Raw genomic sequence first — 24,475 nt, 5'->3', positions numbered from 1 at the left:
CAGCTGCAGTGATTCAGGATGTGAAAGCTCCCACACAGGTCTGGGCAGGTTGTGCAAATGGGATTCAATGGGCCCTGATGAATTTGACCCTGAGAGCTGGACCTGTTATAACAGATGCCCCCACAGGCCACATAAGCAAAGCCTTTTGTGTGTGTGAACGTGATGTTGAACTGAAGGGCAGCAACAAGGGGGTTTGGGACTGGGGTATAGGTGAGCAGTGCGTGTGTTCTGCATCACTGCAGCTCTTGATCTTATCACTACCTCCATCCCCAAAATGATGGTGTCACCTGGGCCATGGTGACATGAATGGCTGTTCTCACTCACATGTGAGAGAAAATAGCCTGACTTTCTATGGATCCTGCATTTCCAATGCTTTCTACCTCCTCTTAGGTGTCCTGTCCAGCTTCTTCAAAGAGGGTAACTTACTCTGAAGCTCACGGAGGAATCAATTCTGCTCCTTGTCCTTGAGCTTAAACATGCTTCTGGGTGGAGGGTAAGTGGAAGATGAGCTTATATAAAAAGCTCCCTGCACATTTTAGGCACATTACTTGAGGGGCTTGAACTGAGAGTTCCCTTATGGGACTGCAGCCTTCATAAACGTTTATAGATGGGATACTTCTTGCTGAGGAGTGTGCTGAAGGGGAGCTTCACTAGAGCTCACCTGCAGGAAGACATCAACCAGTCTGCATTTCCCCTAAGTCCACAGTGGGACTTCACCTTGCACCAGCCCTTGGAGGTATCTCTAGGGATCCACTGTATTTCTGATACCCAGGCTCTGTGGTTTTGCTAATAGTTGATCATTTAGGGGTTTGGGGGTGTTCGAGTTGGTTTTCTTTTTATGGGAAAGGTTTGGAAGCTAAACCAGCATCTCCTGCTTGACCCCATGCTGTGTCATTGCATGTCCTGAAGCGTTGCTGCTGCTTAATAAGGATTCCCTGGGGCTTTTCACCCCGAATGCCACAGCTCTGCTTTGTGGGACATGAGGTGGGGAGCTCTGTGCTTTAGGAGCTGCAGGCACGTGTGCAGCAGAGATGCTGCAGGCTGATTCCTGCTCTGGGGAAGTGCTGATGGGGTGTGTAGGAACTCAGAAAGCAAAGAGTGTAATTTTCTGATACAGGTTTATAATGAGTTTTGACTTAAAATAATAAGCAGTATACACAACATACAAGTGAGCTGTCTGTTGACTCCAGAACCTCCCAGTCTGTTCACAGGTTGCTTTGCTCTCTCTATCCCTCTGGATCTGCCAGCGCCTGGGGCTGGCCCTTGCCTCTGTGCAGTCCTTGAGGACTCAGTTTCAACCCACAGCTCCACTCATCCCCTTTGCTGGGGAGACAGGGAGATGCCTCGTGCAGAGGTTGCTGGTGCTCAGTGCGAGGGATCACGGAACTGTCTTACGGATTCACAACACCCTTCCTCTGGCCTTGCCGGAAAGTACAAGCAAGAATGCTTTCTGCAAGAGTGGATTATTCTGCACTAGTGGTTGTTTGCTGGTGAAGCTTTGCTGCAACGGAAGTTCTCTGGGGAGGTGCCCGCGTCCTCAGCCATCGCATCCCAACCATCGGTCCTCCACATCCCTATCGGCTGCACCGCTCCTTTGCAGAGAGCGCAACCGGCAACGGCGGTTTCACAGTTTAAGCAAGGATTGCAGACTCCTCCTAGGTAGGGGATTAGTTTTGCTGAGCAAACAGAAGGGTCCACAGCACCTCCTGGGAAATGTAGTCCTCTCTTTAGTGCTTTGCAGAATGAATTAAATAAAAGCCATGCAGTTGAACTACAGCTCCCAGAACGTCCTGGCCCTCAGGGCACAGGGGTTTAAAACTCAGGAAGGGGAGGTGGCGGTGGGTTCTTCCCTCTGCGCTCCATCTCCTCAGGTCTGGTCCAACCACTCGGCCCGTTTGGGTGCCTTACACGTGTGCACGTCCACAGTGTCCTCGCACTCCTTGCAGCGCACAGCGCAGCACCAGTGGAACTTGCACTCGCACTTGGTGATGCGCGTGACGCGCGTGGTGTCGTACCCGCGCCCGCAGCACATCACCTCGCAGCCGTCCGTCCCCCGGGACATCTTGTTGCACACGCGGCCGGCCGTGCCCAGCGAGCCTGCAGGAGGGAGAGAGCGGGTCAGGGTGTTCCTTCTCCTCACTCAAATGATGCCTCCACCCCTGCCCTGTGCTCAGCAGGGGTGGGATTGGGTATCACAGGCTATGGTTTGGGGTTTGGGATTGTCCATTTCCAACCCGCTGCTATGGGTAGGGACACCTTCCACTAGACCACATCACCTAGCCTGGCCTAAAATGCTGCCAGGGATGGGGCATTTACCATTTCTTTAGACAGCCTATATCCACCATCTGCACCAGAGATCTTGGCTACGCCTGCCTTAGCAGTGATGAGTTCTCACTGTTACTGGCACAGCATGTGCTGCAGCAGGTCCCACAGTATAGCCCCAAAGGCTGGGCACAGGCTGCACAGAAGAGGTTGTTGACCAGCTGAGCCCCCATAGCAACTGTGAACCCCTGACCTGGGGATGCTCCAGGCTGGGAAACCACTGATACTGCTGCAGGAGCCGAGCAGCCCCGCAGCCACCGTCCCTGCTCATCCCTCAAGCTGTGTTCAGAGGAGCCGGCAGCCTGATGTGTGAAACATGCTCTTTATTGCCTCTTTAAGAGAGCTCTGCTCTGCAGGAGGAAGGCTCTGAGGAAATGCTGTGCTGCAGTCATTGAAAGAAGCCTCCTCAGTTTGGATCTTTAGTGGAAAACCTGAGGATTATGAACAAATCCAGTCCTGGCTGCGCAGGGACTCAATGCTCCAGTGAGTACTGACACTGGGTGACCCCCCACAGCACAAACCCACTGTGGACCAGGGCTTGCTGACATCCCAAAGCAGCCCTGCCAGGCTGGGCAGGAGGGGAGGAAGAGCAGCTTTTGGGCCACAACTGGAGCTTTGGCTTTTACCTGCTGACTTGTCCATCACGCAGTAATCGGGTGAGTTCTCAAAGTACACCAGGTCTGTTTTTGTGGGCTTCCTGAAGTTCTTGTTGGCCACGGTGAAGCCGGTGCCGTCCTGGTTCATGGTCACCTGGATGGCCCCATTGTATTTCTTCCTTAGGTAATCCCCTGTCTTTCGAAAATCTGACATTGCCAGCCAACAAGTCCTTAGTGTGCAGGAGCCGCTCACTCCATGGCATTTGCACTCCAGCTTCAGGAAGCGCTTCACGGCCTGTGGGAAGAGGGATGCTGTGAGGAGCAGTGGTCACCCTGGGCATCACACATCACGCCTGTGTCTGCTTGGCCCTGGTGCAGCTCAGCCCTCGCCTGTGTGAGACGGGGCCCCTAACCAGGGAGGGATGCTGCATAAAGGAGGCTGGAGCAGCTCTGCTCTGAAGCCAGGCTGAGAGAGCTGGGCTGGGGCAGCCTGGAGAAGAGAAGGCTCCTGAAGGGGAGACCTTAGAGCAGCTCCAGTGCCTAAAGGGGCTGCAGGAAACCTGGAGAGGGGCTTGGGACAAGGGATGTAGGGACAGGCCAAGGGGAATGGCTTGAACCTGCCCGAGGGGAGACTGAGCTGAGCTCTTAGGCAGAAGCTCTTCCCTGTGAGGGTGCTGAGGCACTGGCACAGGGTGCCCAGAGAAGCTGTGGCTGCCCCATCCCTGGCAGTGCTCAAGGCCAGGTTGGACACAGGGGCTTGGAGCAAGCTGCTCCAGTGGAAGGGGTCCTTGCCCGTGGCAGGGCTTGGAACTGGAGGAGCCTTAAGGCCCTTTCCAACCTAAACCACCGTGTGATTCCCATGGTCACTGATGCCAGCATCATCAAGGACACATGCTGGGGGCACAAGTAAGCAGGGTCCTGCCATCCTTATGGGGCTGTTCCCTGCACAGACCATGCAGGGGCAGCATCCTGCTTGTTTGCAGTGGTACCTGTCCTCCCTGGACACCCAGGGCCCAGCTCCCATGCCCAGGCTGCTCCTACTGCCCATTCCCCAGCAGGAGGTCCCAATGGGATGCTGCCGACTCAGCCACAGGGGCTGCACTCACCATCCTCCCGCAGCGGTTGTTGTGCAGGTTCATCAGTGCCCGGGCATCCTTTACTTTCTTCTCCTTGGCATCCACGAAGGCTTTGGCAAACCGGATCCCGTAGTTGATGTTGTCACTGCAGCCGCCCCAGTCGAACTCCCCGCGCTCGTCCTTGGAGCGGCCCCTCTTGAGCGGGTCGCAGCTGCAGGACTTCAGGTCCCCTTGGCTGCACGCCCGAGTGATGGCATAGACTACTCCGGCCGAGGAGATGGCGTAGACGAAGGCGGCCTCCCTGCTGCCTGCCACGGGGAGAGGGACAGGGGTGAGCAGGGAGCGTGCTGGGCTGTGCCGAGGAGCGTGGCACCATGCAGCTGGGTGAGAGCATCCCATGCACAGGTAAGACAAGCCCAGCCCCAGCTTCCCTGGCACCTTTCAGCCTAAGGGAAAGCTGCACCAGGGCAGGTTTAGATGGAGCTGAGGAGCAATTCCTTCCCCAAAGGGTGCTCAGGCATTGGAACAGGCTGCCCAGGGCAGGGCTGCAGTCACCATCCCTGGAAGGGTTCACAACCCATATGGATGAGGCCCTCAGTGCCATGGGTTAGTGGTGGCCTTGGCAGGGCTGGAGAATGGTTGGACTGGATGAGCTTAAAGGGCTTTTCCAACCTGGCTGATTCAATGATTCTAAGGGGATTTTCATGTGGAACCTCAGGGCCGTGCAGCTCAGATGCTGGGCTGCTCTCAGGGATGCCTGACTGGTCCCCATTGCTGTCCTGAAGCTCAAGGGCACTGTGGGTGCCTGTTGGTGCTGTGACCACCAGCACCCTTCAGCCAAGGCCACCTCCCTCCCAGGGTGATGTGGAGCACGGGAGCTGGTGCCGGCTCTGGCCGGGCTCGGCTTGTCCCGTGTGGCACAGCTTGCTGCCTGCCATTGTATGTCTCTGGTTTGAGTTCACAGCTGGTTTTATGATGCTGTAAAAGAAGCTGCAAATCAAAACCATGTTCATCTTCATTCTGAGAGCCTTTGAAAGCAACTTCAAAGGCAGCAGAGCTCTCTTTGGGCCTCGCAGGATGGGGCTGAGGCAAGGAGCTTTCATCATTCCCCATACTTTGCCAGGAGAGGATGCGAGCAAGAGTAAAGGTGCAGGCACAGGGATGGAGAGGCTGAGACGGGGCAGGCTGCAGCATAGTGGGGTGAATGCTGCACCCCAGTGCCTTCAGCTGCTTCCCTCCCACCAGCTCCTCTCTGGGGGTCTCCTCGCAAGCTCTGCTGCTTGTTCACCCCACAGGGAGCTGCTCCATCCCCCTGCAGCTGGGAGCAGCCCCCGCTCCCATTCCCGCTGTGGGGCTCACATGTCCTCCATATGAGCCCCTCCTGGTGAGTGGGAAGGCTCTTCCCAACTGCTTTGATTCAGAGGCTGCATGGCTGGAAGTGCCCCGGCACATCACAGGGTGCAGCAGCATCTGTCCTGCAGTGCTGGGTTCTCTCTGGATCCCGGGGCCTGATTGCTGATGGAGCCCATGATGCTGCTCCTGCTCCAGAACCACCCCTGTCCCTGTCCCCATCAAACCTCTTCTCCTTGCTCCTTGGGTGCATCCCTGCCTGCACTGTACCTGACCCTCACCTGGTGCGGAAGGTCCCCCCCTGCAGGGGCTGTGCGCAGCCCCGTGCCCGTGGTCCTCCTCCACCTCGGAGCCCGAAGCGAGGGCTGGAGCCGTGGCTCTGCCATGCAAGGGAGCAGCCAGTTCCCACGTGAAGTGCTGAGTCCTGGCCAACCCTGCTCTCCAAATATTTATATATCCCATTACTGTTTACATACGAGCCTGTTCTCTGGAGGTGTCTCCTCCTTCCCCCTTCTCCCCCAGTGCTCCCCCTGCTCCATCTCATCTGGTGCAGCCATTCCAAACGCAGCGCTCTGCTCCCATTACGGCTTGATTAATTTACAGGGAAAGGCAAAGCTCTCCTAAGGGAGTAATTCAAGCCACTGGGCACGGCAGCCCAGCGATGGAGAGACTCTCCCAGGGAGACAAGGCAGAGGGGAGGGGATGGGGCAGCACCTACTTCGCAGCATCACCCGTCCGAAGACGGTGTGGTCCCGGTCCAGGGTGCTGCAGTTCCAGCGGTGGTGCCGGAACTGGTGCTGGCACTCCCGGATCCATTCCTTGGCTCCCTCCCCGACTGACTGCATGATGTCGGGATACCTCTGGCACAGTTGCCTCTGCTTGTTCACCAGCCCTGGGATGTTATCGCAGATCACCCTCGCACCCAGCGCCCCGATGTACCTGCGGGATAGAACAGAACCACGTTATCACACTGCATGAACAGGGGGAACTGCAGGGCTCTGCCTCCCTGCATCTTCTCTCTGCTGTGAAGGGGTTTATATTGAAGCCCACCTTTCCCTCTTCTACCTGTCACAGCTGCTCTGGGCCCTGCTGAGGGCATCCCTCCTTGCAGCATCCTCTTGGTGTGGGTGAAATGCAGAGCCCTGCCTGTACCCTGCCTGCATCCCTATACCTGCTTGGCTGCCCAAGGAGATCTGCCCAGCACTGTGGTTTTGACAGGCAGGATACAGGGACAGGGCACTGCTGAGCCATCACAGCCACTTGGCTTTGGTCTTTGGGTCTAACAAACTACTCCTGAGCTGCCCCAGCCCAGGGTGGGTGAAGCTTTGCTCTGTGTGCACACAGCTGTGGCAGGGAGCAGGGGTCCTGCAGAGCCCATCTCCCTTCAGACGGCCACCTCTGGGTGCTGTGAGTCGTGGTGCTCATGCCCCTGCAAGCCTGGGCTCTGTGAGCTCCTAGGGCAGAGCAACACGAACTTGCTGATGTGCAAAACCTCGCTCCCACCCTCTCCCCTGCATCCCGACCCAGCCCTGCTGAGCGCAGCAGGATGGAGCCCAGCACAGGCTCTGCACGCTGGCTGGGGCACACTGTGGGGTCCATGGCACAGGCATCAGCACGATGCTCAGCTGGGTGAGGAGGAACGGGCTTCACCTCCCGTTGCTGCAGTCCTGGATCACACTGCTGTTCATTGAATCACAGAATCCCAGACTGGAAGGAAACTCAAGGCTCATCTGGTCCAACCATCCTTGCAAAGCATGACCTGGACTTAATGTCCCAGCGCCCTGTCCAGCCATCTTAACAGTGTCCAGTGTTGGGGAATCCACCACTTCCCTGGGGAGATTATTCCAATGGCTGGTTGTTCTCACTGGGAAAAATTTTCCTCTTGACCAGTTGGAATCTCCCCAGCAGCAATTTGTGCCCATCACCCCTCATCTTTTCCATAGGACTCATTGTCAAAAAGGAGTCTCCATCCTTGTAGCCACCCTTCAAATACTGGAACACAGTGAAAAGGTCACCCCTGAGCCTTCTCCAGGCTGAACAAGCCCAAACCTTTCAGTTATCCTTGTACCCTGACTGCATCCCTGCACCGTGCCTGCATCCCTGCACCCTGACTGCATCCCTGCACCGTGCCTGCATCCCTGCACCCTCCCTGCAGCAGTGGGAGCGGGTGGGAGCTCGGAGCAGAAAGACAATGTGCAAACAACAGTCTGGTAGAGCCTGGCTGAGCCCCACGGGCAGCATTCCACAGACACAGGGAGGGACCCTGAGCTTTGCACCAGCCTGGACAATGGTGGCAACATGGAATTTTCCATCCCGGGCAACCCCTGCCTGCGCCACCCGCTCATCCCAGCCAGGCAGCGGCGGTGTGTGCTTTGCTAGGGAGCACGGAGCTGTGGCTCTGGATGGAAGGGATGAGGTTTGGGTGGGATTCACATTTTTCACCACTCCCTCCCCCGGACTGGAAGCAAGAACTTTCCTTTAATGATAATGAAAAGCCATAAGCTGGGGCCATATTTCATTGTCTCTCTCTGGCCATGTTCTATCACTTCCATCAGCCCCACAGAGAGCTCCGGGCTCAGGGAAGCCCTGGGAGCACAGAACGCAGTGGGATCTGTTCCCTTTTCAAACATATTTTGTTTAAATGCTGGCAGAGGCGCAAGGTCATCTCAGGCTGGAGCTGAGGATAATAAACCCGGCTCCCCATGGCTTTGTAAGCCCCAACTTTGAGGGCTGGTGAGCATTATTTCACTTGTCAGCCTTTCATCCTGCAGCAGGGGGAAAAGGGAGGTGGCAGAAGCTCTTTAGGGCAGAAAAGCCAACAGGAGCAATGCTGCCCATGGGTATTTAATTGCCTCACTCATGCTGGGCTGCAGGAGCTGCCGGTACTTCCCACAGGGAGCAGGACAAGAGGAGCATCCCACGAGCTGGATGATGGCAATGGCCGGCGGTCTCGAGTGTGGCTGCAGAGATCCTGCATGGAAGCATGGCTCGGTACCATGGTCCTGAATTCATTCTGCACAGCCTGGCCGGTCCCAGCAAGGATGGAGACAGCTGATGTGTCCCTGCCTGTGCTGCCAAGAGCTGGGACAAGGCTGCAGGATGGAGCTTGCAGCAGTACAAAAGCTCCCCTTCACTGGAGGAGAGATGCTGGAGGAGGTGGAGCTGCCTCCACAAGACGAGAGCCACAAGATAATGCACCAACTACAGCACCCCTGGGAGACCAAGATCAAGGAGAACCCTCCAGACAAGATAAACACCAGGCCCTCCCTTTGCACACTGAGCTAATTACATCTGCTTAATTCTCCTGCCAAATACTCAGCTCAGAGCAAACATTATCAGGAGGAGAAAGTGGAAGGAGACAGGGCAAAGGGCACCGACCGCCGATGGAGCACCAGTGCCTGCATCTCCCTTTGCTTGTGGCTGCCAACAAGCAGCATGCCTGCTGTGGTACCTACAGGCACCCATTGGAGTGCATCCTGAAACCCACCTCCCAATGGCTGTCACGGCACCTTCCCCTCTTGGAAAGGCTGGGGTTACCTCGGCAGGGCCGAGATCTTCCATTGCGTGAGAACTGCTCCAGTTGGGTTCAGCTCCTCTGAAACGGAGCGGAATGGGGAACATCAGAGAGTTCTGCCAAGGAGGATGGTGGGAGGGGAAAAAGCCCAAGCATCTGTTTTGGAGTGATGAAAGCATCCCTTCTGATTGTATTCCTAGAATCTATGGCACTTGAAAAGCACTGGAATAAGAAAGACAATGGATGCTCCGAGCAGCCCCCGGCTGCCTTGTCACAGCTTCAGTTTTAACAAATGATGTTGTGCTGGAAGTGGCAAATTCCCGTGAAATGCGGCACTCTTGGGGAATCTGCATTTTCACTGCAGGGAAACAAAGAACCCTCAAGCCCTGAGCTAAGAGGATTCTGTGAGAAGAAGCTGTTTGTGATGCTGGAGGCTGCTCCAGCTTGGGTTCTGCATGGTCGGAAGGAGAAAGGCTGTGAGAGCCTGCAGCGAGGAGGAGCTGCGAGGGAGGCAGCTGATAATTAAGTGCATGTGGGGATAACGATCCCCCACCCTGTCAAATGGGGTTCCATGGGCTGCTGCCTCCTGTGAGGTCCTGGTGTAGTAAAGCCCTTGCCTCGCCAAGCATAGAGCTGTTTGCTCAGCTCAGGACAGGGCTGGCACCAGTCCCTTTGGCAGCCACTGGCTGCGTGATGCTGCACCGTTTGCTTCTTGCAAATCAGCATCAACCCCCAGCTTGTATTTCCCATTTGCTCCAGTTCAGCTGCCAGGAGATGGGTGTGATGCTTGGGAATTCTCTGCTACCCTCTGTGGCACTGATTTCTCTTCCCTGTTCCCTGAGAGGAGCGGCTTGTGCAGAGCCCATGGAGGCTCCATGTTAGAAAGGCAAGTGCTTCCAGAGCCTGGAGATGAAGCGTTCCTTGCTCCCTGCTAACCCTCCTTCTCCCTACAAGCAATCTGATGCAGGGATGCAGCAGGGATGCAGCCCCTGGTGCAGCTGAAGCAGGCTCCTTGCTGGTTGCCCCCACTGCACTGGAGGAGCAGGAGGCAGGAGACAAGCATCATGTGTTGGCTCCCAGTTGTTGTTCTTGTTGAGAGTCTGCTGACTTCGACTCTTGTAAACAAGGCGAAACCCAAATTGCTTCTAAGATAAACATGCAAATCAGAGGCAGACGCATCTATTTACTTGGCAGCGTGCGTTTTGTGCTAACCCCCTTCCCCGGCGTGCCTCCGTGCTGAATGTGTCCTGCTCCTGTGCTTCCCATGAGAGCCTGACCAGCTCTGGGGAGACCTTGGAGAGGCTTCCCAATACCTAAAGGGCCTGCAGGAAACCTGGAGAGGGGCTTGGGACAAGGGATGTAGGGACAGGCCAAGGGGAATGGCTTGAACCTGCCCAAGGGGAGACTGAGCTGAGCTCTTAGGCAGAAGCTCTTCCCTGTGAGGGTGCTGAGGCGCTGGCACAGGGTGCCCAGAGAAGCTGTGGCTGCCCCATCCCTGGCAGTGCTCAAGGCCAGGTTGGACACAGGGGCTTGGAGCAAGCTGCTCCAGTGGAAGGGGTCCCTGCCCGTGGCAGGGGTTGGAGCTGGAGGAGCTTTGAGGTCCCTTCCAACCCAAACTGTTCTGGGTTTCTATGTTTCTGTGACTTGCATTTTGCTTAGAGCACAACCAAAGGCACTTCAGCAACAGGCAGGAGGTAACTTCTGCTGCTGAGCTGTGGGCAGGGATTGTGGTCAATCAATTGCTAAAGCTCTCCTGGCAGACCCAGTGGTTCCTGGCTCTCCAGTCCCCAGGAGGCAATGGCAGCGAAGCCCCATGGCTCCCATCACCAGCCACATGTGCAGGGCCGTTTCTCCAGGGAGTCAGTAAGTCAGCCCCACAGAGGTGAACCTTTGTATCCCTGCAGCATTCCCGGCTGCTGCTTGTTTTCCATAGGGTGAGGACAAGCATTGCAGGGAAACAGCAGCCGTTGCAGGGCTGTGGGGGTTGCGGTGGCTGGGTAAAGCTCTGTGTTTCCTCCTAGTGCCTCGTTGTGTGGTTCTGGCCAATGCCCATGTGTCAGTGTGGGCTGTGTGGGTTACAGACTGCCTCAGCTGCCCCACTACATCATAGAATCACAGACAGGCTGGGGTGGGAAGGGACCTTAAAGCTCATGATCAGTAAGCCAGACGTGTCGTATGGTAATGCAGAGAGCTCATCCATGGCAGGTAACAGCTCTTCTTCCTGCGGCTTCTCTCTTCCAGAGGATCCAAAACCATTTTGATGCCTTTTTGTAACTCCTTCTTTGGCTCAGGATAGGGCAGGAACAGCAGCACGAGGGGGATGCAGTGCCTGGGGGGCAGGAGATGCTCTGGCCAGATGCAGCACCATGAAGCCTGTCAGCGTGATGGCTTTGATATCATTGCAGCTGCTCCTCCAACCAAAGCCTTGGTGCAGGAAGCAGGCTCAGCTCTGACATCCCATCTAATGGGTTTTCAGCTTGAGAATTTCCCTTCCATACTTATCATAGAATCACAAAATGGTCACACCCCCTTCACAGGGAAGAGCTTCTGCCTAAGAGCTCAGCTCAGTCTCCCCTCGGGCAGGTTCAAGCCATTCCCCTTGGCCTGTCCCTACAGGCCCTTGTCCCAGGCCCCTCTCCAGGTTTCCTGCAGCCCCTTTAGGCACTGGAGCTGCTCTAAGGTCTCCCCTTCAGGAGCCTTCTCTTCTCCAGGCTGCCCCAGCCCAGCTCTCTCAGCCTGGCTCCAGAGCAGAGCTGCTCCAGCCCTCGCAGCATCTCCATGGCCTCCTCTGGACTCACTCCAACAGCTCCATGTCCCTCTTGTGCTGCTGCCCCAGAGCTGGGCCAGGACTTCAGGGGGGTCTCACCAGAGATACTGATGCTGCCTCTCCTCAAGTGCAGGTGCTCTCAGCTTGGGTAACACAAGCTTAAATCACTGGACCCAGCCACAGGGTTCCAAACGGCTCCGTTCTTACAGGCATTAAAGTGATGCTGGCAGCCTTGTGCTGTGTGCAGAGCAGCACTTGGGGGCTCTGATCTTGACCAAGCCACATTTAAACAACAAAGAAAACCAAACCAAAAACGCAAGCAGGCATGAAAAGCACAAGGTGTTGTTCCTGGCTGTGTTAAGCTTGCCTGTCAACTCAGCATCCTCTGATTGCCGCTGCCTGCCTGTTACATGCAGCTCTCCCATCTAATATGACTTGGACAAATAACCTCAGCACCATTTGGAAGGAATGCTGGGCTCAAGCCCCTCCACAGCTCCAGTGTGTGCCACCAGACACCCGTGAGTTGAGCTGCAAATGGGGCCTGGTCCCGGCTTGGGATGTTCCCCTTGGTACTGGTTCTGCTCTTGCCCCTGAGCATGCTGTGCCATGGTCAATGGTGAATGCTGGAGCCCCAGACCCCATCTCCTTGGGCAGGAGATGCTCAGCCTCCTGTGCCATCCATCCCATGGGCTGGGGCCAAGAGCTTTCTTTACACAGAACCTCATCTCTGCTGACATCTGCTCCAAGAACTCTGCCCTGCATATGGAGATGGGAACGTGGTTTGGCTTCTTGGTGGTGTCAGAGGCTGCTGGAGTCCTCCCCATGAGAAAACCGATCCACTTCCCCATTACAACCACTTTGATAGTCCTGAAAGATCAACTTGGGAGCCAAACTATCTTGGCTTCCGTCCTCTTCCCATCCCATTGAGTCAGCACGAAATCTGTGTTTTGGTGGGAGGCTGGAAAGCCCTAGACAGTTATTGGAGACACCTCATCCAGATAGGATCAAATCCAACATCCCTGCCTCTGTGCCTGATAAAGAGCAAATTCCAACGTGCCTGGCAGCATTCACCTCCTCGAGTTCTTTGCATACTTCCCAAGGATGCTGCACTTTCCTTCCCTCTGCTCTCCCTGGCTGTGGGCAGACAATTTATAGCCAACTGCAAAGCACTGTGGGTTGCAAGGTGCTATAGACATTTGAGATATTACTTTATTATTATAAACCCTGAGTATTTTATTAAGCCCCACTGGGATCAGGGCCATCCTGGCCTGCTCGAGTTGTTAACGCCTTGGAATGATTAATAGTCCTAATTTCCTCACTTAGAGCCACTACTCTGTATGTTGAGAGCGTTAGTCTCACTTGAGTAATTTGTAAGACCATAATGCTGAGCCATTCAACCAGTGCCATTCAAGGGACATTTTCTGTGCCTTGATCCTTTCTGTACCACCCTTTTCCCAGTTGCCTTTGGTTCCTTGTTGCAGTCCCCTCTCTGTGGTTTTCCTGCTTCCGTATGCAGCCACGGGATGTTGGTTTTGTGGGAAGGGAAATGCTGCAGTGCCCCAAACTCGCTCAGCGCTGGGTGAAAGCCATCCCTTGAGGGTGATGCATGAATACAGCACGAACTGCTCATCAGGAATATGCTTCATCCTGAAGTATCAGTTTGTTTTCTCCCCCAAATCTCAAAGCACTTTGCTAAGAAGGGGGGAAGTAAAACAGTCTCTGGTGGTGCAGTAGGATGGGTAATTCTTCTCTAGTCCATGGCATCACTTGTGTGTTAGATGCGAGCTGCTTGGAGCCCAGCACACATCTCCTGGTGGGCTGCAGGCACTGCCTGAATTGTTCTTAGTGTTAGTAAAAGCGAATGAGCTTGGAAAAGCAGGAGGATGCTTTGTTCTGCATTGCTTTGCAAGAAAGATTTCCTATAGGTGAAAGTGACCCTAATGACAAATGAACCAAGAAACACAGTTGGGATTACTCTAACGGTGCAGAGTGACTGAGAGAACCCATCTGTTCGATACAGCCCAACCAAGAACACCAGGGCTGCTGCAGAGGCCACAGGGTTCATTCCCCATCAGTCTGACATTACTTTAAAACTGATTTTTCAAAGTGTGGCTGTGCGGGCAGCCGGAGCTGGGATAAAGACTTCCTGGTCACTGACCTCCTGCTTTTATTGCCATGCAAAACGCTCTGCAACAACAAACCTACAGGCAGTGTGAGCCCCCTGCAGCTCCCTTGTGCTCTGAGCGCTGCGCATCATCTCGCCGTTGAGATGTCACCTTGCCTGTGACAGCACCAGGGCTGGATGATGAGCTGCTCTGCAGTGGGGACACTGGTGGAGGAGGGAATGGCTCATCACGAGCTACAGCAAACAGTGCTCAGAGCCCCCTATGAGGTGCTAGACTCTAGTGAAGCACTCCTGGTGCTGCTGGGGTCTGCCCGCTGGGCCTGGCACGGAGGGAGGCAGTGACCCCAGAAGGGTTACATGGCTGTGGAGCTCCTCCGTGCAGCTGTCTTTCCCTTGGCTTCATTTCAAACATTCCTACTGATGCTATTTCCCCTCCCACACACCTCAGTGTGGTGCCTGTTTAAATAAGCCCCTGTATCCTATACCCACACATATGGGTGGCTCAATTTTTCCATCACTCTCTGTGCCCATCCACGGCCCCTGGACCAGAACCCACCACTGGTGCCATGAGAGAAAACATGGCAAAGCCCTGAAAGGAATGGCTGCAGGAGCACTGCTCTTTCCTATGCATTGTGGTGGGAACATCCCCTTCTCCACCTGCAATGGGGGTGTCCTCACCAAGCCCTTGGGAAAAGCTTGATACCAGCCCTGAAAGGAATGGCTGCAGGAGCACTGCTCTTTCCTATGCATTGTGGTGGGAACATCCCCTTCTCCACCTGCAATGGGGGTGTCATCACCAAGCCCTTGGGAAAAGCTTGATACCAGCTCTGAGGGTTGACTCTAGCACAGGGCATGCCTGCTTCATGCTCTACCCTTGGTGTGTTTTCCATGCCCATGAGACCTCCTTCCCTGGCTAAGAAGAGAGCTGGAGCATGGTGGCTGCCTAAGTCTGGACTAGAGCATCCATAAGAGTAATGAGACCAGGGTGCAGCCCTGTAACCTGGCGATGCTTTGAGGAGCCCCATGTGGCTGCCAGGCTCCTCCACACTCCTCGTCCTGCACCCAAGCTTGTGCTATCCTTCCTTCCCCAGATTTGTTTTATCTCTCTGGGAGCCTGATGCCTCCCATCTGCTCCAATGCCAGATGAAATTAAATATTTGTGCTTTCCAAGGGCTGTGGTTAGCAACAAACAAGCTCGCTAACAAGGCTTTGGTGTGCTTGGGAGGGGGGAATCGTGTGGGCTTGCAGGCAAGTGGGGACGTGTGAGGGTGGGTGCACGGGGTGTGCGTGCGGCTTTGGGGACATTCTTCTTGAACCAAACCTTCAATTGGAAGCGGCTTTCCACACCAGAGCAGCCGGCGGGGCTCTCGACAGCGAGTAAGCTCGACTTAGTTATTTACACCGCGCTTGTTTACCGCACGGGCTATGTTTATAAGCAACATTTGTCTTATCTCCCCAAATCTTGCAGGAGGAATTTCAGAGGCCACTTTCGGGGCCCGATGGCCTCTTGCAGGGCATAGCCCTGCCCGGGGAGAGCCGCCGTCCCCTGGCCCTCGCTGTTCTCCCTACCCGAAGTGCACTCAAGTGTAAACGGGATTTAGGGATTTTCCCCGTTGCATTCCTTCTTCATTTCACTCTGTGTTTCAGTGGTATTTTGTTGCTTAGGAACACTTTATAGTTTGGGAGCATTTCCGCACGGATGCTGCTCCCAGCCATCACGGTGGCCTCAGAGCCCAGGCAGCGCCGCTGGCCACAGCCACACCATCCTGAGCCCTTCTGCCTTGGCAAACGTTGCTCCCATCACTACATGCTCCACGCACACACACGCACCCAGGGACACTTCTTCAAGCGCCAAATTCCCCCGATTCCTGGTGGGTTTGGGAGGCGGCGTGGGCTGGGCCTGACGTCACCCAAAATTAATAATTTGCAGTTGTTTAGAAGAAACATTTGGTTGATATTTCCTTCCCATGTCCTGCCATCAGGACGGACCCAGGGCTGGGTTTTTTTTCCTGTTAATCTACTTTAAAAGTTGACTCCGAAAATGAGAAGCATTTCCTCTATTTCCACAAGTTTATTGTGTGTGAATCCCTAGAAGAATTTGGCAACAATAATAAAAATAAGGAGCAATGATGCACCACCAAATGTATTTATTGGAATATCAGTAGTGCTGAAGATGTGCTTGAAAACCTGGGTAAAACACAGAATGGCTTCTTCCCAAACCACAGCTGGTCAAGACCGTTTTCAGTAAAACACAATTTCATCTAAACACGGTATTTTATCAGCGCTGACATGTCCAGCAGAACCACCCATTTCAATATGAAGGAATTTCAGTGAGGAATGTTCTGATCTACAGAAGAGAAAAGTACGATCAAAAATGGGAGCTTTGAGTTTAGCGTATTCGCTTTCTCCTTTTTGTTTTGTTTTAAAAGTCACATTTTTAAGGCCCTTGGGATCGATTCTGCTTGCTGAAAACGTTAAAACGGGCTCATGCCCCATGCTGGGCTCCAGCCCCAGCCACCCCAAGGGCTGTCCCCACTCTCATCCCATCCTCCCTCGGCAGAGAAGCTGCCAGCCAGGGAGCCGGTCTGCAAGCTGAGACCACAAAATGCTGCGGGAGCTAAATCCAGCTTCCTCCAAATAAGCCGCAGCTATAGAGGCTTAAAATGCGGCTGGTTTTCCCCCGGCTTGTTGGGAAGAGATGTGTGCTTGGAATTAGGGCTGGCACTGTGGTGGAGTCACTGTGGGGAGAAGTGGGGTACAACAGCAAGGAAAATAGGTGTTTTTCATGCTAAAGAAAGAATTTACATCCTTCAGGCAGAATTCAAGTGTTACCAGAACTGCCCAGCTCTGGGCAAACGGTGCTCGATAGCTCGTCTTTTTGAGCAGCATCACTCTATTGAGGCTCCCTTCCCCCTGTAATAATTATATTGGGGTAATCCTTGATAATGGAATCATCCAACTTCTCCACTGCCCTGTGACTGTTCTTTCCTTGGTTTTCAGCACATCAGCAGCATCCCCTTCGCTGCAGACACCATCGTGCCTTCGCCTGCCCTGACGCATGGGGCCGATGCGGCTGGCAGCCAGGCCAGCACTTGTACCAACCCGATGATCCCCGACCATGACTCATTTTCTTGCCCAGCTATTCCAGTTCCCCACGGGCTCATCAGGCTGCGGAGCTCCTCCTGGCATAGCCGGGAGCAGCACTGGTTTTCCTGGTATGCATCGTATGGCCCCCCCCAATGCCTCTGCTGCTCTCAGGGAGTTTTTCCCTATGGAATCCACCTTTTGTGCCTGGCTGCAACCTGCTGCCCGAGCATGTTCCCTGGGCTCCCGGCTCCTTCCCAGCCCCACAGCTTTCCCCTTCGCCTTCCTCACCCTTGGATCGCTCTCCAGGGATGCCAGCCGGGCCATGACTGCCACACGCCCAGACGTGCTCTCAAACACTAGGAATACTTGGGTTATCGGCACGACTACTAAGTGCTCCCGGGCCCTCGCAACGTGCTCCACGGTAGTTGAGGAATTCCAGAAACCACTTCTCTTTCAGCAGCAGATGGGTTGAATTTGATTAAGTTCTGCCTCATCCACTACAATGTGCTAATGATGATGAGATTGGCGTGAAAAACAGTGTTTTCCACAAGATTAGAGAGGAGTTTTTAGGGTGGGGAACGCTGAGAACTTTCCTGCAGCAAACTGTTTTTCCCTGTAGTGTTACTGAACTGCTGAAGCAGCACGGGGTCGTTTGGAAAACTTCACAGCCCTTGTTTTCCTAATTACTCTCATTCTGCATCCATGAATTTTCATTGTTACAGGAATCGGGACGGGAGGGGACTAGTTTCTAGAAGGCTGGTATTTTCTGTGGCATCATTTATATCTGTTACAAAGCCTCATCTTACACAAACGAGGGAGAAAGGCAACTTCCCAGCTTTAGGAGAAGCTGCAATACAAGTACGCAGGGCAACACCGCAGACCGAGGGGACCCGGACTCCGGAGTGATGTCCGGGTTGAAACGGGTAAACCGCCGCCTCCCAGGTCTATACCGTACCGAGGGCTAATCCCGCTCCCCGCTGCTGCGCACGGCTTTCAGGGGGTCCCGGTGCGGGGGCTCCGCTCCCCGGTAGATGAGGCGGGAGCCGAGGCAGGGGGTCCCATGACAAGCCCCGGCCGCAGGGGCAAACGAGGCCGTGGGAGCACGGCGGCGGCCGCAGTGCCGGTGCCATAAGGCAGCTTGGAGGCGATTCCCCCGGAGCGGCGCAGGTGGAGCCAAGGGGAATCCCGAGCCCGTTCTGCCGAGGGGCTCCAGTGGGGGCCGGGGCCCGCGATGCACCCGGCGGTGCGGGGGGAAGCCCGGGAGCCCGCACAGCCCCGGCCGGTCCCCGCAGGTTGCCGCTGCCCCCGCGCCCGGCTCCCAGCGCCGCACGTCGGGCGCTGAGCTCCGGCACTGCGGGGCTCGCAGCGCTGCCCAAGCTCCCGGCCAGGCTTCCCATCTGCATCCCTTTCTCCATCCCTGTTCCCATCCCCTTCCCGCAGCCGCTGCCCGCACAACTCCCGCCGGCCGCAGCCCCGGCACCGTCGGGGCGGGGACCCGTCGCGGGGACTCACTCACCACCACGAGGAGTCGGCGCGGGGCGTCAGGGCGAGCAGGAGGAGTACGAGGGGGAGGCAAAGCCGCGGGGCCGCGCCCGCCGTCCGAGGGAAGGCTCCGCACTCCGCACGCCCGGGGGCCAAGGCAATCCCAGGAGACGCTTCCAGGCGGTTTGGGCTGAGCATATCTCTCCGGGGCGGGGTCCAGACGGAGAAATGACCGGGGAGGGGGGTCCTGCCCGCGCTCCCCTCGGGGGCACTGCCCGTCACGGCCCCGCGGCACGGCGGCCGGCTCCGCACTGCTGAGCGAGCCCCGGCTGGGCCCCCGCTCCCAGGCGCATGCTGCTGCGCGGGGGGCGGCGGGGCCGGGCCGGGCCGGGCGGCGGCGGGGAAGAAGAGGGGGGCTGCTCCCCGAGGGGGCTCCGGGCGCTCAGCGGGGTCGGCACCCCCCGAGCGGTGCGGGACGGGCGGCGGGGCCGGGCCGGGCCATGGAGGTCCTTGAGCTGCGGGTGAGGACGCTCTGGGGATGGGAGCGCAGGGGCCGCGGCCAAATATTGACAGCGCCCGCCGTGCTCCGGGCTCTCATTGGGCAGAGTCAGAGGCGCGGAGCAGCCGCTCCGGCCGGACCGACCCCCGCCTCCCCAAGGGCACGTCGGACAGCCCCCTCCGGGCTCCTGCCCCCGCCGCCGCACACCGGGGCCGCTCCCACCGCCGCGCCCGCACCCGCGGGGACGCAGCGAGGAGCCGCCGGTCGCGGCCGCCCCGTCGGGCTCCGCCCGGGGCCGGGGCCATCGGCGCGGCGGGATGCTCGGGGCCGGGGCCGGGCCGGTTCCTCCCGCTCTCGTCCCGCCAGGTGTCACTGCTGGGTGGGAAACCACGCTCCGACCACCCGCCGCCGGTCCCGGTGAGGGCAGTGCGGGCATCCGGAGCCTCCGGTGCTGGTGGTCGGGAGGGGAGCGGGGAGGGTGTCGGGAGTGGGGCAGCCCTGCAGCTGCACTGGGACCTGCGGGGGGGGCGGGACACGGTGGTTGTTCTCAGGACACCGCAGCACTGCCTGGGGAGGTGATGTCCCCAGCGAGAGTCAATGCCTTGCTTCAGCTGGTACAGCACCAGCAGCGCTCCTTCGTGCCGCTTTGCTGGGAGCTCTTCCACCTCTGCTGTGGCTGAAGGCCAGGGAGAGCTGGTGGATGTGCTGGTGGCTCCCAGCTCTCCTTCCTTCATCGCCCTGAAAGCGTTGGCTGGCAGCTGATGAAGACCAGCCTTACCTGCGAGCTCTCTCTTTCCTATGTGGTCCCTGGCTATCTGGTCCTCCCACAGGCTGGAGGTGTGCGGGCATTAGGCTGCAATGGGTACCCTCTCATTGCTGGCATTTCCCACTATGCCTAATTATTTACTGTGATTGTAAACCTCATTATCCACCAAAGTCCTTTTGCCAGAGCCCTCAGATGCCCCTTCCCTCCACCCACCTCAGCTCATTCTGCTCTTTCCTTCCCGTTCCTGTTGCAGATCAGAGAGCGACTTCCTCAGCCTGAGAGAAACGGGTACTTGAAGCTCACACTCGGTTATAATCCAATTATACTTTGGAAAACGGCAGTGACAGAAAGCTGGAGCCGTCCTTTTGTCTGAGAGCCCGAACAGAATATTGTGTTACAGCTTATTCACACCGTGATTGCACTGAAAAGGATGATATTTATAGACGTGTGTGGAAGGCTGTGGTTTTGCTTAGAAGACCCATCATAGCAGAGAGCGCGCTGGGTCTCTGCTGTGGCCATTTCATGGGCTTTTCTCTGCTACTGGGTTGCTTTCATTCAAAGAGGGGATGGAGTTCTCCAGACCCTGCTCTGATGGGACAGGAAGGGGCACAGGTGACAAGTGCCACATGCCTCTGAATGTGTAGGTCTTGCTGTGCTGTATGCGGGCAGGAGACCTCTGGGTTGGGATGTAGCTGGCTTCAGGATGAGGGCAAGAGGCAGCAGTGCAGGCAATGGTACAGGCAGCAGTGCCAGCTCTGTGAAGGGAGGGCACTGGGTGTCTGCAGGGGATGGATGTCAGAGCTGAACTGGGATGTTGGAGTGGCACACTTGGTCCAGGTTTCACCACGCTCTGCACTCAGTGTGCTGTATTTGTCTGTCAACCTGGTAACTTATGTTGATGCTCTTCCACAAGACTTGACTGACAGCCCATGCACTGTCCCTGGACTTGTGTGGGTTTGTGTCAGGCTCTCCCTTCCCTGCCTGCATGGAGCAGGAGCTGCCAGGGCAGCCCTGGCTCATCCAACTGCAGCTCAGCTGGGCAGAGCCCCACCTTTGATCTTCCATTCAAATTAGCCATGCTCGGGGTGTCTGGGGTGCCTCATCCACATGAGCTGTAAATAAACAAGGCTCTGCTTTCAAAGGCTTTCACGATTCATTAACTTCAAAGCAATGAGCGCTCTATTTTCTTGGCAGGTTGGTCACTTGGGAAACTCACTCCGGGTGCTGGAAGCCGGGACCGGTGTCACCCCTTGCGTGGTGTCACCCCTTGCATGGTGTCACCCCTGGGGAGGAAAGCAGGGTAAGGAAATGGGCAGGTGAGGATGATCTCTGGCATTCCCTGCTGTGCCATTGGTGGCATCCAGCTGTAAGCGTGCTTTGGGGAGCACTGGGCAGGGTTTGCAAGGCAGGGATGCACCCCAGAACCACAGGTGCTCTGCAGGAGCCTCCCCATCTCTTTCCACAGAGCAATGCGCTCTTGCCTGCCCTTGCTCTGTTCCCATGGGAGAGGGAGCTCTGCCCCGCAGTGAGCAGGGCTGGCTCTGGCAGTGTGGAGCGGGGAGGTTGTTCTCCCTCCCAGCTGTCTCTTGCCGCAGTGCTGGATTCCTGCTTTGATAGTGCAGGCGCAGGTGCTGGGTGGACATGGCAGAGGCATTGCTGCACCTCGGGCACAGCTCGGAAGCTAACCTTTCATGTGGCAGCCCCAGGAATAACTCAGAGCCTTGCATAATCACAGCTGCCTGGAACCCCAAGGGGAAAAATCCCTGTCCTGGGATAACCCTGGGTGCCAGGCCTGCTGACCTCAGGGGAAACCTATTTTTTGAAGCAACTAAGCCCCATTGTAAACATATTTATTGAGGATTTATTTTGGGATGGATAGTGTGGCCCAAACAAGCTCCTGAGCTTGTGTGAAAGGGGACCACAGAGGGGTTGTGTGCTGGCAGGGTCAGTGCAATGGGCATGGTCCTCACCCTGCTCACCTCCTCTCTTGTGGCCTGGGCACTGCAGGGGCACGGTGCTGGCTATTGTCATGGTGGCACCAGTGGGGCCTCAGGCAAGAACCATGCTCATGGTAAGATGCCCATGACTTTGATACTTAGTTATGAAAGGAAGGTCCTTTATGCCCCAAGAGAATCATAGAATCACAGAGTGGTTTGGGTTGGAAGGGACCTCATCCAGTTCCAAGCCCCTGTCACCCCTGGAAGGCAGGGACACCTTCCACTAGAGCAGCTTACTCTAAGCCCCATCCAACCAGGTCTTGAGCACTGCCAGGGATGGGGCAGCCACAGCTTCTCTGGGCACCCTGTGCCAGCACCTCAGCACCCTCACAAGGAAGAGCTTCTGCCTAAGAGCTCAGCTCAGTCTCCCCTCGGGCAGGTTCAAGCCATTCCCCTTGGCCTGTCCCTACAGGCCCTTGTCCAAAGGCCCTCTACAGACTCCTTGTAGGCAACTCCAGTGGCTGAGCAGTCCCTGGTTAGCCCCTGGCTATCTCTCCAAGGTCTGAGATGCTAAGAATACATTTGGATAGCTACAAATAACCAGCACGATGAATTGACCCTTCATAACAGCCTCCACCACCATAGAAACAGGAGCCAAACAAACAGGCACGAGCCAGCCCTTTCAGGAGAGTGCTGACATGTGCTTTGTTAGTCTATCCCCTGGTTCCCCTGTTAATTGCTTTGTTCCTTCTCAGATTAATTGATGAATTGCTGTGTGGACACGCAGTGCCTGGCTGTGCAGCCACGTGGTGCTGGTAACCCTGTGGCTTCTGTTGATGTCTGGGCACACACAAAGCGGATCAGTCTCTCCTCCTGTGCTAGTTTCCCATCACAGGACCCATCCTACACCATGGCATCAGCATGGAGCTGGCTTCATCCCTTCCCTCCCTGTCTGCCAGCCCGACGGGCTCCTCTTGGCTGGTGAAACGCAGCTCGGGATGCACAGGCGACCCGGTTCAGATTGCTTGCCGCAAATCCAGCTGCGTTACTCATCAAAGCCACCGAAGGCCAGAAATGGTGCAATAACACCAAAAACGCACTGCGCCACCCCGTTTCCATCATCCTCCTGAGGCATCTGTGCAGTGTGTGTGCGGCGGGGAGAGCATGCCGGGAGAAACCGGCCATAAATCCTGCTTCTCCCTCGCGCCGCCGCGGCCGCCCCGGTGCTGTCTGGCAGGCGCGAGCCCCGGCTGTCATCGGCGCTGTCAGGAGGGGCTGGAGTTTGACAGGGCTGTGGAAAAACACAAGGTGACATCGCACAGAGATACCGGCCACTGATGGATCGCCGAGGTCAGCGCCTGCTTTATTTATAACCGGGGTTTGAGGTGGGTTTTAACGGGAGCAGAGCCTGTCCCGCATCCCTGGAGCAGCCACCTTCCATAGGGACACCTCCCGACACTGATGGAGCAGTTGGGTGCCAAAGCCAAGCCTAAACCACGGCAGGAACACCAGAGCCCAACTGGAAGGGCACGGATGCGGCACTGCTGTGCCTTGTCTGGGTTTCCAGCTGTTTTCTTTGCTCCTCACCCTCCCCATCAGGGGCAGTTCAGCTCCCCCCAAAACGCAGCACATCAAACTTGAAATGTTTTGTGAAACTCTGCTAAGCTTTGGGGAAAGGGAAGGTGATCCCCACGGCACCAGAAGTTCTGTTCCTGCGTTTCCAAAACAACCTTTGCCATTTTCAGTGCCTTTTTGTCCTGTGATTTTGCACATTTTCAATGCAAACCAAAATTACGGTTAAAGTAATTTATTAAGAGTTTATCAGTTGAAGCATTTCAAGCCATCCATTCCTCCAGCTTTTCTTTTACAGATAACCTGGAACGCTTTGGGGTGGGTGATTCTGAATTGGAACAGAAACAGGTCTCAGAATGTTTTGCAAAGGCAGAACTTCATCTCTGTTGCCAAGTGGTAAATGGCCAAGGCCGGGGGGGGGAACCCTATCAGGTCTATCTCTAACATTATTTCTAAATGGAGAATTTTTCCTGTGATTAATAAATATGGGGAAATAGGGCCAAATCCTGTGCACACTTTGACCGCAAAGCTTATACAAACACGCTGGGCTTTGGCTGGAACTACCAGGCTTAATTAGTCCCCTTGTATCTGGGATGCGGGTTGTCGCTGTCAGCGCAAGGAAGGATTTATGTTTCCCTTTCCTCTGCAATACGATTGGTGTCTAAGTATTAAGAGTAATTATTTCACTCATGTAAGGCAAATCTATTACCGAATGCAGCTGATGGCGCGGGGGATGCTGCCGAGCGCTGATGCTGCTCGGATGAGTGCCCGACAGTGATGACGATTTACTGCTGGTGTCACGAACCCGCTCCCGGGGCTCTCGAGTTCACGTTCACCCGGGCAGAGGTGAGAAACGTGCCGTGCTGCTGACCGCTGCTCACACAGCCTGCCTCACCCTGCAGGACCTCAGCCCTGCTGACACCACACCACTGAGTTGCCTTGTCCTTTACATTGTGAGCCCGTTCTGCTGCCAGCACAGCGGATTGAGCCACCCCAAAGCATTCTGCCGGGTCCTGGGGTGAGCAGAGCATCACAGCAGCTTTGGTGGTCAAAGTGCCTATGCTTTTTGTTCTTCCCTTCGAAGCAGGTAATACTGTGTGTCCCCAACCAGGCTGTGAGCAGCACAGACATCATCTTTCCTGGCTGCAAGCACCCTGTTAGAGCCCCAGTGTAGTCACTGGGTCTGGATGAATCTCTGCTGAACCACTCAGAGCTTTGCAGCTCAGTGTGGTGGGGAATTTGGAAGGAGAAAGCGAAGGTTGTGTTATGTTGTATGCCGTTCTGGTGTCCTCAACATAAAAAGGACATGGAACTGTTAGAACAAGTCCAGAGGAGGCCACGAGGACGATCAGAGGCCGGAGCACCTCCTGTATGAAGATAGG

The 24,475-nt window shown here is 55.9% G+C and overlaps 2 protein-coding genes across 2 annotated transcripts in view; one reads left to right on the top strand and one right to left on the bottom strand.

Moving 5' to 3' along the window:
• Nucleotides 1-24,475, top strand: part of RHOC (ras homolog family member C) — a 415,761-nt gene that overhangs the window by 58,799 nt on the left and 332,487 nt on the right. The gene's annotated exons all lie outside the window — the stretch shown is intronic.
• On the bottom strand, nt 1,102-18,988 carry WNT2B (Wnt family member 2B). The gene is made up of 5 exons (XM_061363050.1): nt 18,354-18,988; nt 6,063-6,283; nt 4,025-4,302; nt 2,949-3,213; nt 1,102-2,097 (listed from the first exon to the last, which is right to left on the bottom strand). The coding sequence occupies exons 1-5, from the start codon at nt 18,515-18,517 to the stop codon at nt 1,868-1,870; spliced, it is 1,158 nt and encodes a 385-aa protein (XP_061219034.1). The 5' UTR covers nt 18,518-18,988; the 3' UTR covers nt 1,102-1,867.

This window comes from Neopsephotus bourkii, unplaced genomic scaffold (genome assembly GCF_033783945.1).
Source record: "Neopsephotus bourkii isolate Nb327-2 ecotype Australia unplaced genomic scaffold, CSIRO-AGI_Nbou_v1 NB_1139, whole genome shotgun sequence".
Classification (NCBI taxonomy): Eukaryota; Metazoa; Chordata; class Aves; order Psittaciformes; family Psittacidae; genus Neopsephotus; species Neopsephotus bourkii.
The sequence above is the reverse complement of the archived record's forward strand: the minus strand, read 5'-3'. Positions and strand labels throughout refer to the sequence as shown.